The sequence below is a fragment of the Phocoena phocoena genome, chromosome 9, assembly GCF_963924675.1.
Source record: "Phocoena phocoena chromosome 9, mPhoPho1.1, whole genome shotgun sequence".
Classification (NCBI taxonomy): Eukaryota; Metazoa; Chordata; class Mammalia; order Artiodactyla; family Phocoenidae; genus Phocoena; species Phocoena phocoena.
In genome coordinates, this window is record NC_089227.1 from 77,571,640 (window position 1) to 77,591,974 (window position 20,335).

The 20,335-nt window shown below is 37.0% G+C and overlaps 1 protein-coding gene across 1 annotated transcript in view; it reads left to right on the top strand.

Annotated features, from left to right (window-relative positions):
* Positions 1–20,335, top strand: part of PTPRZ1 (protein tyrosine phosphatase receptor type Z1) — a 170,622-nt gene that overhangs the window by 91,865 nt on the left and 58,422 nt on the right. Inside the window, exons 3-8 of the mRNA XM_065883374.1 lie at positions 2,651–2,830; positions 4,983–5,134; positions 8,408–8,503; positions 8,981–9,047; positions 15,952–16,109; positions 16,277–16,427. Coding sequence (XP_065739446.1) covers positions 2,651–2,830; positions 4,983–5,134; positions 8,408–8,503; positions 8,981–9,047; positions 15,952–16,109; positions 16,277–16,427 — 804 coding nt within the window. The remainder of the gene's footprint in view (positions 1–2,650; positions 2,831–4,982; positions 5,135–8,407; positions 8,504–8,980; positions 9,048–15,951; positions 16,110–16,276; positions 16,428–20,335) is intronic.

The following is a 20,335-nucleotide window of genomic DNA, read 5'->3' on the forward strand; positions in this document are numbered from 1 at the left end:
TTAGAAATATTTCTTCAGTCGGTCAGTTTTCATTCTTTCTTTTTTCTTGTTTTCATCCTATGTTAGACCCCTGTGAGCTCAGACTCATAAAATGAAAGACATCATCATTTTTTGTCTGTTTCAGTCATGCAGCAAATGTTTGTTGAATACCTACTATGTGCCAGGCATTTTTTCTAGACACTAGCGTGTGGGGGGTCATCTCGGAATCCTGCCTACCAGGTAGGTGGGGAACAAAATTGTGAAAGGGGCAAGAGAAGAAGCTGGAGACTAATTAGAAGGCGCTGGAGATGTCTAAGCTGTTGCTTCTCAAAATTTAACATGTGTGTGAATCTCCTGGGGATTGGGTTAAATTGTAGATTCCAACCTGGTAAGGCTACAGTGGAGGCCTGACTCTCCTGACAGTCTCCTAGGTGATGGTGTTGCTGCATGTGAAACAGCAAGACTAACAGGCCAGCGATGACGGTGGCTTGGGCTAAGGGTGCTAACAGTTGAGATGAGAAACGATCTGATTAAGGACATATTTTGAAGGTAGACGCAAAAGGGCTTGCTGAGGAGGAAACAGAGGCACCAGGATGACTTCTGTGTTTAGGGGATGGCAGTGATTATAGGAGGCACTTGTAGGGCAGAAATCCAGTGTTCAGTTGTGGATATGCTAAGTTAGAATCCAAGTAGAGATGAGCACTAAATGCTGTGGACAAAACAGGTTATAACTCATATTCAGTGCTCTAGAGACTTAAAACTTTGTGTTTCTATGCCCCACAACTATGAGACTCTTCCTAAGTGTGCTCAGAATTTATTGTACTGTTTGAAAAAATGTAAGCAATAAAAAGTGGTTTATCAATTCGTACTGCAATTTCTTTCTCTGCTTCTCTTGCATTGACACTAGTAAAACAAGCAGTGTTTTCTTGTCCCCATGCCAGTGTTCTTTACAGTGAAATTAACGTATTATTACTCAAATTGTTAAAGCTGTTCCCAGAAGCCAAAATGTGCATCACTGTGCATATTTAAAGCATATTGTATTCAAGTGCTGTCTAAACAGAGAGCTAGATTTTGAAATAAAATAAGTTTTCAGCAGCTATTATTGATTCTGGTGTATGCCTCACTAGGAGATGAATTACCAAAATTTCCCTGGCTATACAGGCAGTTTCATGGTGTGACTAATTATTATTTCTTTCCTGGGTTAAATTATGCAAAATTAGCTTTATCACATTATGAGAGCTTGCATGTAAGTCGATCCTCACTGATTCCCTTGTCACAAAAAGAAGATGGCATAGACTAGAGTTGTACGGAGTGTATGTTTTCTTATAATTTCTCTGAACATCAACCATGTGAAATCTTGGCCTTACCCATACTCATGTTCTGAAAGAAAAGCATTTGAAAGGATAGAAGCTGAAAACGGTGTGGCTACCTGCTCTTTCGTGGAATGGCGGCAGAAATGCTAGGGTTTAGCCAGAGAAGAGGTTGAGACTTGGACTCACAACATTGCATATATTTTAATAGATGAACGTTAAATAAAACATACCCATTGTTAGCACTGCTTGGGTGCTTAGCTAAGTTAATGTCCAGTGAAATAGGTTATGAGAGATGGTTTGTGGTTTCAGGGAGTGGTGAAATAAAGGCAACATAGGGCAATTTGGGTTTAGAGGACTATTCATTCTGTGGAATAGATGAAAATTCACTTCACTGTAAGCAAAAATCTTTAGAGAAAGCCCTGTTTTATTTTTTCTATTGTTAAACCATAAAGTCTGTTAGGCTTTATAACCAGGAAAAAAAAGGGGGAGAGGGGAAGGAAGGAGATATTTCAAGGAGAGCCTGGTGATTACATTTTTATAAATAAGCCCTGAGCAGATGGAAATTAAACCAAATCGTTCAACGCAGGGATAAGAGAAAGTCTAAAGGGGCCTCCCCCCACCCCATCCCCGTGGAGAGTACTAAGGAAGTCGGAACTTAACTCCTCTCATTTGGACATGCTTCAATCTGGAACCCTGAGCTAGGACTAACTATCTGATAGGACAAGTAGGTTTTCTGTTGATCTGGAAGAGCGTGATGGCTAAACAAGGCCATTGTTGAACCCTGCACTTGTTCTTTAAGCATCTTCTCATAGTGTATCATATTAAAACCCAGAATCGAAATCTAGGCATATAGTTATTTCTCAGTATTGGAGAAGAATTGGTTCCAGGATTCCCTCGGATACCAAAATCTGTGATGCGCAAGTCCTTTATATAAAATGGTGTAGTATTTGCATATAACCTACATACATCCTCCCGTATTCTTCGAATTATCTCTAGATTATTTATAATACCTAATACAATGTAAATGCTATGTAAATAGTTGTATATACAATGTAAATGCTATGTAAATAGGTGTATATACAATGTAAATGCTATGTAAATAGTTGCCAGTGCTATGGAGCATTCTGGAATTATTTTTACCAAATGTGTTTGCTCTGAGATTAGTTGAATCTGCAGAAGTGAAACCTGTGAATACAGAGGTCCAATTGTAATTATTTTAAGAATTGGTTTAAAGATGTCCCAATTTTCCCTACTATTGTGTCTATTTTTATGTAACATATTAACTACTTTATAAATATAACATTTAGCTTTTGCATGGTAATTTAAAAAACTAACTTCTTACTTTTTATTCCCCCTAGGAGCATTGAATCAAAAAAATTGGGGAAAGAAATATCCAACATGTAATAGCCCCAAACAATCTCCTATCAATATTGATGAAGATCTTACACAAGTAAATGTGAATCTTAAGAAACTTAAATTTCAGGGTTGGGATAAAACATCTTTGGAAAACACATTCATTCATAACACTGGGAAAACAGGTAAAATATTTGCATTTTGTTTCTGACGTTAATATGTTTATCAGACCTAGAGTATGTTTAGGTTATTTTCCTTTTATTTTCCTTTGAATGATGTATTCTGAACTGGATAGAAACTATAGGTAGAAGAAGTCAAATAGAAAATTGGAAGTTTAGACCTTCTGAAAATGTGTACAAAAAATTAAATGACCAAAGTCATAATATCGTGTTCTCCAGTAATATAACAATAAAGATGCCTCCTCTGGAAGAGCTGTTAAAGATAACGTAATATATAGCTATTGTAATTTAATAACCCCATCACTGGTTAATCACTTAGTCAATCAGGATTTCTTTTTCTTGGGCATTTTATTTGATCTTGTCTGCTCAGCCTTGTGCTGTGTTCAATATTTGGATGTGAAAAAAGCAATCTATTATAATTGAATTTTAAGAAATTACTAGCCCTTCTATTAGAAAGTTTAAAATTATATACCATCCTTAGGAAGCACTCTCTAAGTTTTTTCTCTTAGTATGCAAAATATAATACCATAAAAAATTCCAGTAAACAACAGATAGACAAAATAGTTTATAAAAGTGAACAGTATTGTTTTTCTGATCTTATAGGTTAAATGAAATCGTATATATATCAGGAAGTTATGCAAAAACAAATATAGGAAAAAGATTAGAAAAAATATTCACTATAATAGTAGCTATGTTGGTGTGGTTTTATCATTAGTGGTATTTTTCTCTGTTTTCCATATTTTGGTAATGTAATTATTTTAATGTGGTAATTTAATTTTAAGTCCCGTGAGGGTAGGAATTTTCAACATCAGTGCCTGATAAATAATAAGCATTCAGTAAGTATTTTTCTGAATGAATAATTTGAAAAATTATTACATGTTATAAGATATTATTAATTTAATACATAATAGTATATTGTCCCAAATCTTGACATTTTAATTACCAGTTTTAAAGGATGTTACAAAGCAGTAAAGCATGTAATCTCTGCTTTATTTTTCTTAGTGGAATGTGGTAAAGCACTTGATCTTTAGAGCCACACTTTTTAGGTTCACTACTGGCCATTTAAAGCACAGTGTGGAACCCTGAGCAAGTTACTTAACCTCTCTGTGACTCAATTTCCTTACCTGTTAAATAGGGATTGTAATGGTATCTTCTTCCTAGGGTTGTGTGAGGATCAAATATTTAATACATGTAAAGTAGTGTAATGCATGGCATGTCGTAAGTGATAAATGTTGACCATTATTGTTATTGTGTTTGTTGCTATTGTTATTATTCATGAAAGTTTATATCTCTAGCTGGCTGGTGTCCACTGGGAAAAAAAGCACAGCCTAAAAGTTAAGAATTATGTTCTATTTGGCAGACTTTATACTGGCCAATGTGTTGGATTCTGTTCCTAATGCCAACAGTGGTTTCTGCTTGATAGAACAAAGACTATTTAAATCTGATTGAGAGACATTGAAATCTTGCATTAGGGTCTCCAGAGGATCATTAATCTCCAGATGACTCCTAAAGTACAGTCAGATAGTATCTGCTACGGAACTGAAATAGGAGAGTTTAAGATTCTGAGAGTTGCAACCGAGACTTCAAACATGAGATGGCTTAAACCCCTTCAATAGGAATGGGTCTCCCGCCTTCCTTGCCACAGTCTAGGACAGAAGTTCTGAAGCTTGTTGAAGCCTGGAGTGATGCTTGGAGGCATAAGGAGATGGGACAAATGCAGCCCCCTGTTAAAGAGTAGAAACAGGCTGACCTTGAGAAGGTTGGGGGTACCCCCAGGAAAAGACTTCCTCTTTCCACTCCTCTGTTCCTTCTCCCTTTAACTATCCCCTCACTACCCTTTGATGCGTTAGGGGGGCAGGGCTTTGGACACCAAACAAACAAATCTTGGAACACCAAACAGACAGGGCAGGTGGACTGCCTGTCTCCTGCTTTTAGTGCTGTATAGCAGTTAAGGTTTTAGGTTTATTTTACATTTGTGGCAATAGGATACATTAAGTATACTATGCAGAGTTACAAAGTTCAGCTTCCAAAATGGTAACTTTTTCTAAATTTATCAAATAAATGATTTTATTAATGTACTTTAATAGATGAAAATTTAGTTAAATTTGCAATTTTGATTCTCAGAAACTTAGATGCAATTTTATTGTTTTTCTTTAAGTGGAAATTAATCTCACAAATGACTACCGTCTCAGTGGAGGAGTTTCAGAAACGGTGTTCAAAGCAAGCAAGATAACTTTTCACTGGGGAAAATGCAATATGTCATCTGATGGATCAGAACATAGTTTAGAAGGACAAAAATTTCCACTGGAGGTAAGTCAATAGTTCCACTAGTTACTATTTTGTTTTCTAAATCATTGGGATTTTATTTAGCATATAATTTAATTCATTTGTAATCAACTTTATAATTTATACAGCTATATTTTGTTTACTTGGTTAATATCTGCCTTCTTCACTAGCCTCAGCTCAATAAGATCCATATGTGATTTTCCACGTCCTGGTAATGCAGAGTGTCACATTATAGATGATCAATAAATACTGATGAGTGAATGAATGAAATTCTTTCCATAGCCCAGTAGGAATAAAAGGGGAAAATTTTATCAACATACTGGAGAATCAAAAAGCTTCAAATTAAAATGAGAAAATTTTCAGATTTAAAATTGGCAAAATAAATATAATTATAATAAATAGTGTGTGTGCAGTGAAATATGTAAACACTTTCATACATGTCTGGAGAAAGTATAAATTGGTAGACTTTCTGGGAAGCAGTTCACTTGTTTTTATCAAGAACTTTAAATGTTTTATTCTCAATATTCACATTTCAGTTTGTAGCAATTTAGTCTGAAGAATAATTAAGGACATAAGAATTTATGTGCAAAGACTTATTTACAATAATAAAAATTGAAACAAAAGGAAATGATTAAATACATTATGATAGATTATTATAGATCTTGTAAAAATCATGTTTTTCAACTATTTATTTACACAGAAAAAGTTCATCGTAAGTGCATTTAAAAAGTGGAACATAAAATAGTATACACAGTCTTTTTTTTAAATTAATTATTTATTTATTTTTGGCTGCGTTGGGTCTTCCTTGCTGCGCCCGGGCCTTCTCTAGTTGTGGTGAGCGGGGGCTACTCTTCGTTTCGGTGCGCGGGCTTCTCATTGTGGTGGCTTCTCTTATTGTGGAGCACGGGCTCCAGGCACAAGGGCTTCAGTAGTTGTGGCTTGTGGGCTCTAGAGCGCAGGCTCAGTAATTGTGGCGCACGGGCTTAGTAGCTCCGCGGCATGTGGGATCTTCCCCGACCAGGGCTTGAACCCGTATACGCAGTATTATTATTCCAAATTTTGTAAAACATGAAACTAATTAGTGGCTGAGAGTACAGTCTGAGTCAAACGGACGAGGCTTGAATACTGGCTTCACCGTCTAGTTAGTAGCTATATGACATGACATTGTAAAAATTATTTAATTTCCCTAAGCTTCTGTTTCTGTTCCGTGAAATTGACATAATAGTAGTAGCACATCTCTGTAAAGTTATTATGAGGATTAAATGAAAGATTGAATTATTGCTATTGTAAAAATAATTGAAGGAAACCAAGAAAACATTAATAGTGATTTTCTCTGGGTGATGGCATTATAGGTGCCTTTTCTTTTCTCCTTTAAAGTTGCCATATTTTCAATATTACCTGTAATAAATCTGTATTACTTTTATAATCCAAAATAGTTATTGATAATAAAAATAACATAAATTAGTTATTTCATAAAGGATTAAAATATTTTAATGTGGAGAAGCACATTCAAGTTTATGACTTATAATTTTTTAAATATCCTTAAAGAAAAGCATGTTTATCAAATTTGGTTTGTTAAAAATACGAAAGTCAACCCATTAAACACATAACATTCTCACTTCCGAGAGTTTAGCTCTCTCACAATACTACTTAGAACAATGGTGAAAATCAAGAAAAACTAACAGTAACAAAAGCTGTGATTCCGCAAAATAAATTATACAGAATCTGTGTACTAAACCTCACGTATTTTTCTTATTTAAAAGCCCCTCAAGTTGTCTCTCAGAGATGTCATTTGTTTGTTGTTTGCTTTTTATTTCATTTTTTAAAACATTCATGGTTTTAATTATTTATTTTATTTATTTTTATTTTTTTGGCCGCGCCACGTGGCTTAGCGGGATCTTGGTTCCCTGACCAGGGATTGAACCTGGGCCCACAGCAGTGAAAGCCCAGAATCCTAACCACTGGACCGCCAGGGAATTCCATCTTGTTTGCTTTTCAAAACACTCTCCACGTAATTGTGCAAGCAGGGAAACTGGGGGGTATGCGTGACCTGCTCTTTCTTTCCGACCTCTCATATCCTATAATCAGCACCTCAGTTCTGCCCCTAAATGATGTGGGAGGTCAGAAAAAGGTTCAAACCACCTTTGTCTCTTACTTGAGTATCTAAGTCCCTGCAGCTAGTTTCTCTCCAGTCTTAATCCCTTCTGCTCTCCCCACTTCTCCCCAGCCCTGCCCCCTTCCCATCAGGGACTTCTATTGCCCTCCAGCCCAAACTGCTGGGACTGCCTGTGTGGCCCCTGCCTACTTCTCCAGCCTCATATCTCTCTTCTCCTCTCACGTGTGATCAACTGAACTTCTAACAAACTACTTTCCATTTCCCACACTTCTCATACTTTCTTGCCTGTAGGCCTTTTCCTAGCTGGCCCCTCTGACCTGAACACACATTCATCTCTTCTGCTTTTTCATCTGTCAACTTTAAAGCCACTCATGCTTCAGGGGTCAACTTGGAAATCCTCTCTCTGAAAAGGTTTTGGTGACCACCCAAGGCAGGAGCCACTGCCTTCCTCTGCTTCACACCTGCTATTTCTCTGATCCATAGCCCTAAATGCACATTAATCTTTTCAGAGGCTTTCTGCTCTTCCCTTAATTATATGTCTAAACTACCTGAGTTATCAAATTTCCAAGCCCACGACCCTAGGAGCACCAGCTTGTAAGTGAGAGTGGAGGCTGTTATAGATAGATGTGTGGACTGAAGTAGAAATGAACAAGGGATAGCCTCGCACCAGTGGGGAGAGACTTAAAATAAGGAATTTATGACTCCTTTGGTATTTTTTAGGTAGAAGCAGAGAGTTCTTGAGAGTTTCACTGTTAGTAGAGCACAATACAATAATGTCCAAAACTGGTAGCTCAGACCATCAAGAAAGGCATGTCCATTCAGGAAAGAATGAAACCATATTTGAAAGAATTCCATCAAAATAGTGAAAATAACATTTGATAATTTATTACATTTGATAATTGCTCTAGTAAATTATTCAGTGTCCCCTGGTAATCACAAAGTGGTAATTTCAGTTCTAGATCTGTCCAACTTTGTATTTCTTTCTTCATTGAAGGATAAGTGATAGTTGTGTATACATGTAATTGATAAAATATTTTGAAAATTCACAAAATATAGAATTATATAGTTTATAGAATTTTTCAAAGAGAATTTAATGAACTGATAAATTATTTTATTGTCTTTTTGCTGACTTTTTTGTGAAGTCTTTGTATGTAATAAAGGCATCTTTGTTACATTTATAGATGCAAATCTACTGCTTTGATGCGGACCGATTTTCAAGTTTTGAGGAAGCCGTTAAAGGAAAAGGGAAGTTAAGAGCTTTATCCATTTTATTTGAGGTAATCATTATACAGAGATTTAGCACTAACTTTTCAATCATGGGGAATACCAAAACACACTTTTTTACAAATAGAAGGGCTCATAAGTGGAATGATAACTGGTGATTATTTTCAAAGAGAACAACCTCTTGGCTGGTATGTTTAAAAGGGGACTCTTGTATTTGTCAATTGGATATGTCACTTCCAGCTGGAGCAAATCTGTGCACTCCTACACTACAAGATTTGCTTATTTGCAAAGCATCAGCATGATACAGCAGTAACTATGAATCGTAACATTTTAAAATGTCCTTTTCTTAATGGAAAATTTGAAAATTATCTGGTTTTTGTTTGGTTTATTCTTAACTTGCTGTGAAAAAAAGTGTGCATTTAGGACATTACTTTTGAATACTTAAAATAGAATTTACTAATCTTTACATTTTATTGAATAATTAGTCAGATATTTTACGCAACTTTTAGAACATCATTCTTCTTTCACAGGTTGGAATAGAAGAAAATTTGGATTACAAAGCAATTATTGATGGAGTTGAGAGTGTTAGTCGTTTCGGTAAGCTATTTGGAGAAATCTCTTTCTTCCAGATTTACTGGAATGCATGTGAATTTTTACAATGTTTTTACAATGTTATAAAAATCACTTGTTCCGGGGCTTCCCTGGTGGCGCAGTGGTTGAGAGTCCGCCTGCCGATGCAGGGGACACGGGTTCAAGCCCTGGTCTGGGAAGATCCCACATGCCGCGGAGCGGCTGAGCCCGTGAGCCATGGCTGCTGAGCCTGCACGTCTGGAGCCTGTGCTCCGCAACGGGAGAGGCCACAACAGTGAGAGGCCCGAGTACCACAAAAAAAAAAAAAAAAAAAAAAAATCACTTGTTCCAAGGAGGAAGAGCAGACATTTGTAAAGAGGAGCAATCTCTCACATCTCACACTTGACAATTTATACACTTCTCACTAAAAAACAATTTATCAGAAATTTTTGTCACATAAAATCATAAAACGTTAATGTAAGTAGGAAGTTGCAAGTTTTCTAATTCTTTTATTGAAAATAATCTAATCACATTATGCATTTAAACGTATTTTTATTCTGTCTCTGCATTGTACATCTGTAAAAGACTCTATAAGCTGAAACCAGTTAATTTTATAAAAGTTTTATTTTAAAGTGAAAAGGGAATTGTTACTCAAGTTCAAATGTATTCCCTGGTGGTTTCCTTGATAAGTCCTTTGCTTTACCAATATGATGAGATAAGATTTTTGGAAGGTGAATGCCTACATAGAACAAGGTTCACTATACTTTTATACTGTTCTGCCTGCTATCTCACGGATCTTGTAATTGTCACAGCAAATGCTTTTGACAACATTGGCAAGAGACAGCAAACCTGTTGTTACTGTTGTTTTATTTTTATTAAGCAGAGTATTAATGTTGTCCTGAGTTATCAATAAAGGAGGAGTATTCCTCTCCGGGAAGCTGCAAAATGTGAAATCAGAAACACAACTCACATAGATCCTTTTCCTGAAAGCAGAAATCTGGCCTAGGGTTGATTCATCTTTGTCAATTATGTGTGAGAACTTGAACTGACCAAACTCTTCAGAAGTCAGGCATATGTGAGGTCCTGCAGTGCAGCTTTCTTTTTTTGAAAGGTGCAATCAAACGGCATAAAGCTGTTAGTTATCTCCCTCCATCCACCTAGATTGCAGAATTCAACATTGAATGCCATAAGCCACACTTAATTTTTCCCTCATTTAGTCAGAAAGTGGAGTCTATGCAGACTGCAAGAAGGCAGCTAGTTTGAATTCCTAAACTTAAAATGATGTAAAATATGAACCTGAATGTTCCCAGGCCTTGCACCAGCCTGTGGGACCACAGAAGTGATACTAACACTGGTTGTTAGTCCTGCTTTGTGCAGCTGTGGCACTTTGGCCACTCTCTTGAGGCCTCTTCAGTTGTTTCTGGGGGTCTCTAGGAGGGTGTAGTCTGAGCTTAAGAACCAATTTGCTCATGTTCTTGGACTAAAGCTTCCTTTTTAATATCTACTGTCTATAAGCCATTGAGGAGGATGCTTCATTAGAGCCTGCTGTCACATAGTACCCTCCCTGGGAATGTGGGTTCCCTAACAGCATTCTGCCTCTGTCCTGGCTCTTAATTCAGAAACAGAACAAATGGTCTCCTGGCTGTCTGGAAACACATACTAGTCTGCCCTCTATCTATCTATCTTCTCTCTCTCTCTCTACCCATGCACCAACTTCTCTCCTCTTTTACCAAAAAATAAAATCCTCCATGCCTATCAGCCCATCTACTATATACTTAATATTTCCATATACTCAGCAAGGACACCTAAGCCCATACAGTTGTAGAGCTAGGATTTAGAACCTGTCTGTCCAAAAAGTTTGTTCTAATATATTGTAGAGATTTATATTAGTTATATGTCCGGAACCCATATGAAACAGTCTGATTTGAGTGGTTGTGAGATATGATCTGTCCAAACTAAATAAGTTAAGTCCTTCCAAAGTTAAATGTTTGAGAGTTCTTGGATTAAATTTAGTCCTATTTCAGAGTCTAGAAAAAACCCTGGTGCCCCATAAACGGTAGGTTTCCCAACATTGGCTGCCAGCCATTGCTGCTGGGAACTTGAAGGCAGTGCTCGTCTTTGGACAGTGGCTCAGGAACTGCAGCTAAACTCACATTATATGGAGAATATGTGGCTAAAATCCTGCCACATATTCTCCATATAATGTGAGTGACACAAAAAATCAACACTGTTCAACCATCATTCAGATTATAAAGTCTGCCTTATTACAGTGTGGGCTGGTTGCTCATTTCCTATATTCCTCTCTAAGAGACAAACCCATTTCTCTTTCCTTCCCTCTTTCTTACCTTTTTTTCTTTTCCTTCCTTCCATCACACCTACTCTATGTTAGACATTGCTCTCACATGGAGTGGTGAGAGAGGGTGCGGCCGCAGCAATCAGAGATAATGCATTAATATTCCCCAAACAGAGCCCACAAAAGGAAAAACTGTTAGTCGAAATCCTTCAAGTTGCGAGAAGGAGACACACCCCAGGTAAATCATCAGTGATTCTCAAATGAGAGTTCTCATCAGAATGATTTGTGGTGCTTTCCTAATCACAAATGCAGGCCAGGAATTTGTATACTGAAAAATCCTCACAGGCAGTGTTGATGTAGCCCCACCCTAAGTCTCATTGTCCTAAGTGATAAGAATTGGTTTTAAGTATTTAATGGTTCTTTCCTTGCATTGGGCCTGACCATGGTCTTTGTCTTTATCTCCATGTCTCTCACCCTCCTCATCTTTCCACCTCCTACTATCAGCCTCCCACGAAGGAGGATCTGATTGGTTTGTTAACCATTAATTCATGTTCAAAGGAAGAGGATCACTGAGTGAATGACTGATCACAAATAGAGCAGTGTTGGCTCAGGTGTGATTCTCTCTTGTGTTAGTAATAGTGAGGTTATTCAGATGAGGTGCATGTTTTTGCAAGCCACAAAAAAACCCCACCTTAGTCCAGTTTTCTCATAAGATGATGGTGCAATTGGAAAATGCTACTGTAATTGTAAAGTCTTGTGACATCAGAAAGAAACTTAGGACATGTGCGTACATAACAACAACAAAAAAAGGTACAAAATAGTTAACGTGTCCATAACAGAGACTAGATAAGTGGTATTGAAGTGCCGTTGAAGGAAGAATGGATTCTATACTGAGATGAGGAAAGGAGGAATTGAAAACTTTCTTCTGATTCTTTCCATTGCTCTTAATTATTTCCCCTTTAATTTCTTCTCCAATTTCACGACCGTTATCTATTTCACCATCCCTGTTCAAATCTTCTGTTTTTCCTTTTCTGGCTTCTAGGTCTCCTGGTGTTTAATTTCCCACCTAATTTAGCAGTGAGTCAGTTTCTGGCTCCTTACTTAATTAGTATTCTCTACGTCCACATTTCCACAGAACATTTGTAAGATAAGTTTTTTCATCAGAAAAAGGAAGAATTGTAGTCCGTTGATGATTAAAAAAGAGGTTATTTAATCACAAATTTTCTAAATATCAAAAACATAAATCTGAAAATGGAAAAATATTCACGTATTCAAAATAGTTTCCTTAGTTTCTGAGAACTTGAATCTGAGTCTGAATTCTAAATAATCTTGTCTTGACATTGGAGGAGAGGAAGACATACTTTTAGAAGTTACTAATTAACCCATTAAACCTAACGTAACTTGAATTTTCTAATGGATTAAAACGACTTAGGTTGTATCTACATGACACTATCAATTCTGTCAATAGGTTTTTACTTCTAAGATTTAGTCTTAAATGCAGACTGGAAGCAGTTATCTATAACTTTATTAGCAGGCTTCTTTCTTCCTGAAGAAGTTTCTGTATTGCAGAAAAAAGTAACATTCAATAACTAACTTTTAAATGGAAATAGTTTTTTCCTTGAGGCTTTCTGGATGTGTCCAATCTTCATTTCATTTAGAGCTGTAATGTACTATTAAGATCATCTGGTCCAAAATGTAAAATATATAGCTAGTGGGAAGCAGCTGCATAGCACAGGGAGATCAGCTCGGTGCTTTGTGACCATCTAGAGGGGTGGGATAGGGAGGGTGGGAGGGAGACGCAAGAGAGAGGGGATATAGGGATATATGTATCTGTATAGCTGATGCACTTTGTTATACAGCAGAAACTAACACAACATTGTAAAGCAATTATACTCCAGTAAAGATGTTTAAAAAAAAAAAAAATCATCCGGTCCAGTTATTTCATTTTGTAATGAGGAATTTGGGGTTCAAGAAGACTAAAATCTTGCAAAAGCTTTACTCAAGGTTTTCAACTCTGGCTGCATGTTTGAATCACCTGGGGACGGTTTTTTAAAAAAATGTAGACGCACCTAAAATTATAGCCTAAAAATAAATATAGATGCTCAAGTCCCACTACTAGAGATTTAAATTAAAACAGCCTAGGGTGGGGTCTGGGACATTGATATTTTTTTAATGCTCCCCCGATAATTCGTATACTGCTACTCTGTATTGTACCATCTCACTTAGGCTAGATTAAATTGGCGTCAGGGACTGTTTCTTTTTTTTTTTTTCCCGGTACGTGGGCCTCTCACTGTTGTGGCCTCTCCCGTTGCGGAGCACAGGCTCCGGACGCGCAGGCTCAGCGGCCATGGCTCATGGGCCCAGCCGCTCCGCGGCATGTGGGATCTTCCCGGACCGGGGCACGAACCCGTGTCCCCTGCATCGGCAGGCGGACTCCCAACCACTGTGCCACCAGGGAAGCCCAGGGACTGTTTCTTAATGACCTAAATCTACAAGACAGAGCAGAGGACACGTACTGGACTGGGTAGTTAAACACAGATAAGTTAAAATAAGTTAAACACAGATCTCACTGGTAAGCAGATTGCTGCCCATATGAGTGAGGACTGGTACACAAAGAGCAAAATGGCCAAGGCAGTGCCATTGGTAAGTGCTGTTGGAAAGATGCAAGATCAAAAATGGGACTCTTCAAGGAGACGGATTTAGCTGGGTTGTTTCAAGGTTCTAAGACTAGATGGAACACTTAGGAAAGGTCTACCAATTTTTTGTAGGAATTCTCTATTCTCGATACAAGTTATATATCTTTGTAAATATAGCAGGAATAAATCAATATTTTTATCATATATATATAAAATCTGAAATATATTTTCTACTCTTTGTCCTGCCTTTTTACTCTCTTAATGGTGACTATTGATAAATAGATCCTGAGTATCATGTACATCATTTTTCCCTTTGTGAATAACACTTCTTGCATGCTATTTAAGAAATCTCAACGTACCCTAACGTTATGGAGATAATTTTCTATGTTTTCCTCTAAAAGCCTTATTAGTCTGTTCACATCTAGATCCACACTCTATTCAGAACTGATTTGTGCTTACGGTGTGAAGTAGGGAATAAAGATTCATGTTTTTCTACAAGGATATCCAGTTGACACAGCAGTGCATATTGAAAAGGTTAATCATTCATTACATAGTAATTTTTCTGTCTTAAATCAAGTAACCATATATGTGTGTGTCTGGACTCTTTATTTTCTTCCATAGTTCTCCATCTTTGCATAAATATCTCACTATCGTGATTTCTATGGCCTTATATAGTAGGTCTTCCTACTTGGTATCCCTACCTTTGTTATTGCTCAAGATTGTCTTAACTTTTTTTGTGGTTACATTTAAATTTTAAAAACAGAATGTCAATTAATACACACACAAACACACACACACACACACCCCAACACCAACCCATCTGGAATTTTGATTAAGATGTCATTGACTCCGTAAAACAACTTGGGGAAAATTAACATCTTCACAATACTGAATCTTCCCATTAACATATTTCCCACCATTTTAAGGTTTTATCTAATTCTCTCAAAGTTTTAAAATTTTCAGTGTAGATGTTCTACACATCACTTGTTAGATTTACTTGTATTTGATATTTGTTGCTATCATGTTATATTGTTTGAAATTTCATTTTCTATTGTTTGTTACCAGTTAATAAAAGTACAATTAAGTTTTATATATTGGTGTTGCATGCAGTGACTTTGCTAAACACACTTATTAGTTCTAATAGTCTGTAAATTATTTTCACTATCTCACATGCTCAGCTAAGTTATTTGAAAATTATGATGACATCATTTTTTCCTGCCCAATCTTCATGACTCTTTTTTTCTTTTTCATACCTTATTGTAAATAAATAAAGTAAATAAATGGTCTCAGTCCTCCAGTTCAATGTTAGATAAAAATGGTGGTATTGTAGAAGGATTCCTTGTCTCATTCTTTATCTCTAAGGGAAAAACTTTCAATAAGTCATTTTTAAATATGATGTTTATTATAGACTTTTGAAGATATCTTCATCAGAATAAGGTTTAGTTTTTCTTTTCCACAAATTGGTATTAAATCCTATCAAATGGTTTTACTGTATCTATTCAGATGGCCATATGATTTCTGAATATCTTTCATAGGTAAAAATAATCTCTCCAGCATCTTGCCCATGTAATGATAAAGCATCTAGCACTATGTAGGGATATATGCAAGAAAATTTAGAGTATGCCAGTTTTATCACCATTTTTGAAATAAATCGAAAATGTTCTTTTTTGTTGTTGTTTTTGCGGTACGCGGGCCTCCCACCGCTGTGGCCTCTCCCGCCGCGGAGCACAGGCTCCGGATGCGCAGGCTCAGCGGCCATGGCCCACGGGCCCAGCCACTCCGCGGCACGTGGGATCCTCCCGGACCGAGGCACTAACCGCGTCCCCTGCATCGGCAGGCGGACTCTCAACCACTGCGCCACCAGGGAAGCCCCTACAATGTTCTTAAAATTTCAGTTCTGATTAAATACATACCAAAGCATATGTCTTTGTTTCATAGGAGCTTTGAGCAGCTAAGTTCCACTGTTGGAATTTCAGCTGAGATGTGTGTGATTCCTTTGTAGGGAAACAGGCTGTGTTGGATCCATTCACATTGCTGAACCTTCTGCCAAACTCAACCGACAAGTATTACACTTACAATGGCTCCCTGACATCTCCTCCCTGCACAGACACCGTTGACTGGGTTGTTTTTAAAGATACAGTTAGCATCTCTGAAAGCCAGGTAATCTTGGAAATTCAAACAAATGAAGTAATTTGAAGCAATCTTGAAAGAATTATTTTCTAAGCTTTACTATAGAATATCTGTTTTAAAGCACTTGCCGATATGCCTTTGAAGCAGATACACAGTTAAATTATGTGTTACTATATGTTAAATTATCTTCTTTCCAGCTGGCTGTTTTTTGTGAAGTTCTTACAATGCAACAGTCTGGTTATGTCATGCTGATGGACTACTTACAAAATAATTTTCGAGAACAACAGTACAAGTTCTCCAGGCAGGTGTTTTCCTCATATACTGGAAAGGAAGAGATTCATGAAGCAGGTGTGTATTGAAGTATAATTTTGTAGGAGGTAATTGTGGTATAGTGGAAAATATACAAGGCTTTGATTTTTGGAAATATTTTGATTATAGCCTTGTAGCTTTAGGTAAGCACTTTAACTTCTCTGAATCTCAGTTGCCATTTTTATAAAATGGCAATTAAAAATATCTGTCTTTCCAACATGAATAACCCCATTTTGCAGACAAGAGACACAGTTTCAGTAAGGAAAGTAATTTTTCTAAAATACATAGTAATAGGTGGCAAAGTCACATACACACCTCCACATTCTTTGTGTCATTTGCCTGAGCTAACAGCTATAAGAGAGGGATGAATAAGGGGTGAGGTGTTCAGAGCTTGGGGAGATCACTTCTGGTTGGGATGACTAGGGAATCTCCGTGGGAGAACCACATTTGACCTGAGTCTTGATGTGTGATTTGGGTTTTAAATAAGTACTCATCCTTGTGCTGGCAGCTCCCAGAGAAGCCTAGTACCTAGTAAGGATTGAAACCAAAGGCACTGAATTATTAATGAATAAAAAGTGAGTCTTTCCCCCAGTTTCTTTCTTTGAAAGAAAAGAAGTTTGTCCTTGTCAAGTCCAGGCGATGGAGAGGAGGGAAAGTCTCTGGAGTCTTTTGAAGCTGACACAGCAGTCAGAAGCCTTTGAAAGTGTCCAGAGGACACAATCAGTTGCATCTACTGACTTGTTCTTTTCAGTTCACACTGAGGGTGCACTGGTTCATGAAAGAAAGAGTTCAAGTGGCCTTTGCTTTGGGCACTGAAAACCTTTCCAAGTACATGGTCTTCTTTGATCCCCATCCTGCAATGAATTTTTGGCTGTGTATAATATTAATTCAATAATTGTCTGCTTTTGAAGGTTGGGCATTAAAACAGCATGTTTTTATTGTTTCGATGTGATAATTTTGGGAATTGTTTATCCTTTAACAACAACAGAGCACAAGACAACAGTGATGAATAGCTGCACTTAATGTGACATTGTTTCAAATTAAATTGCCCCAAAGTGAGGACATTTAATTATATTTCTACCCAAAATAGTAAATACTAAAACTTCCTGTCTGGTAAATAATACACAGTTGATTAGAAAAAAGAAACAGATTTACCCATCTCCTTTTCCGAAATGCAAATGACCAAATGACAAAGTAAATAAATACGATTTTTTGGTCATGTACTTTTATTAGTTATACTTTATTAAAACCCTTCAGTGGCTCCCATTGCTTTTAGAATAAAATCCAAACAGTTTGTCATGACATGGTAGGGCCTATTCAGCGCTTACTGGCCTTAGTGCTTACCCCTCCCTGGCCAACTTCCTTCCCTCATCCCGACCTCTATGAGGTCCCTGAAGGGGGCAGACCACACTCTCCCAGGTTGCATGTTCTTCCCTGCTGGTCTCCTCCTTGTTCTTCAAGACTCAGGTAGACCATTGCCTCCACTGGGGAGCCATCTCTGACTCTACCTCCACCCCTACCAAGCCTGGCTCTGGCTCGGGGGCACAGGACTGTGCCCTCATGAAGGTGCCGTGCCCATAGGGTGCAAGATGAATGATGCTCGTCTGGGGTTCCTATGCGCTGGGCAGCCACACTTCTTAGCAGTTGCCATTGTAGGATATTGTCTGTTTACTTATCTGTCCCCCACCACCGTCTGAGCTCCAGGAAGGAAGTAACTAAGTCTTTTATCACTTTACCTCCTTTGCTGGGCTAAAGTAAAGCTCTCATTCATCAAATAGTCACCAAATGACTGAAAAAATCCATTTGCATATATAATAAAAATATGGCAGGCTGTGCTCAATGGGTGCCTCTTGCATCGTTTAACATGTAAACCCTTCCGTTTTAATGTACATCATTGTTGTTTTTCACAGTTAAGGGATGAAGGCTAAAAATAATAATAAAAACAGTAATAGACCCGTGTGTTCAAACAAGCATTGGCCGTATTTTCCTCATTTTATAGTTTGGGAAGCTGATATTGAGTGGCTCACCCAAGTTCATGGAACTGTAAAAGGCTGGAGTCAGTATTTGAACCCAGGTCTTCCTAATTCTACAGACTTTCAAAGCTCTCTCCACTAGGCTTTATAAGGGAACATAATTTATGCTTACATAATTTTATAATAAAAACTGATGACTTCAATGACATGAAACTTTTTTAAACATAGTATTGGCTCTTTTCAAAAACTAGGACAATTGAATTCTTGCATTTTCCATTATGAGTATTTGCATTCACCAAGCACGTATTTTCCGTGTACATGTTCCTGTGATTTTTTTTTTCCCTTAATACACTATTGCCCTTCTACTTTCTCGAACTGAATTTGAAAATAAGAACTGAGGATTGCATTTATTTTCAGGATTTAATCTTTATTAGATTTAGTCTGAAAATGTTTTTATTACATGAGCATTGTAAAAAAGGAGAAAATATAGATAAGCACACAGGAGAAAATAAAAATGCCTTATACTGTCATTACCCAGAGATAACTGCTATGAGGATTTTGAGGAATATCCTTCTAGGTCTGTCTCTTAAATTAAAACTATATTATTGTATCTCACAAAAATCAGGCTGTACCACACTTATCTGTTTATTGATTTTGCTTTACTTAATGATGTAAATATATCATCAATCACATTCTTAATTTTATGTACTATTCCATTGTATAGTCATAGCAACTTATTAAATCAGTTTCTCAGTTTGGGACATTCAGATTATATTTATATATTTTGCTATTATAAATATCAAACATCCTCATTTTGACCATGAAAAAAGTAAGAGGTGGCATGAAAATTGTTAGAATTCTGCTCTTGGTAAATGCATTGTAGAAAAACATATTTTGCAAAATATCAATACATTATAAGTAATTGCAAAACCCATGAGAGGTCTGCATATCCATGCAAACTTCTTGAGGGTGGAAATCAAGCCTTATTCATTTTTGCATTCATAGGAAAATGCACTCAATGTTTGTGAATGAATCCATATTTTACCAGAACTTCAGTCCTCTATTTTTGCATTTTTACCTAGCGTTGCCATTTATTAAAAGGCATTTATTTTTGGCTTCAAGGAATGGGCGGTGGCTGTTCTAAGAATCACAGAATTTAATGGAATCATCTGATCTTGAAGGAGTTAGTAAAAGCTGTCTCTTAGTTAATGAGAAATACGTGTCAGTAACCATACAAACATAACGTATGTGTAGAGGAGGTGAAGTCCAGGTTTGCCCCCTGCCTTCCAGGCAACAGATGCCTCCCTGCTGCCCTCTTATCCCACTAGCAAGGCTCTCCACCTAGAAGCAGGGGCCTCCTGACGCACAGTAGGAAAGAGCTGGGTCTTTTAAAGCCCAGTCGACTTCTGGTTTCAAACCGCAGTGCAAATACTTATTCGTTATATAAAAATTTTCAAGTTATTTAAATTCTCTGAGCTCAGTTTCCTCACCTATAAAATGTGAGTTCAAAATGGCCACCTTGTATGGTTGTTGTGAGGTTTAAATGAACTAAAGTTTGCAAATCAGTCCATTCCCTTGAACATAATATGCTCCAGACCCATAGCTCCTATAACTGTAGTGTATGTGTTTGTGTGTATGTATACACTCATGTATATATGTGTGTGTATGCATTTATATATTTGTATATATAGAATGGGGCAAGCTCTCACAAGTACGGTGTGCTATTCAAGTTTTCCATACTTAAGGCTTTTGTTTGTTAAGTAGAATTATAAATGCACTTTAAATCTCATTTGCTAGCATTGTAATATTATTTAATGCAAACTTTTTTTTAAAAAACCATAAAATATAAAATGCTTTTCAAGGCAGGGTAGCATGAAAAGAGTGTCTTCATAGCTTAATGTTGTATTTGAGCTATGAGAAATTTCCTGTAATTTCCTGAAAAATGTCATGATGCATTATTCATCAGTAGACCTA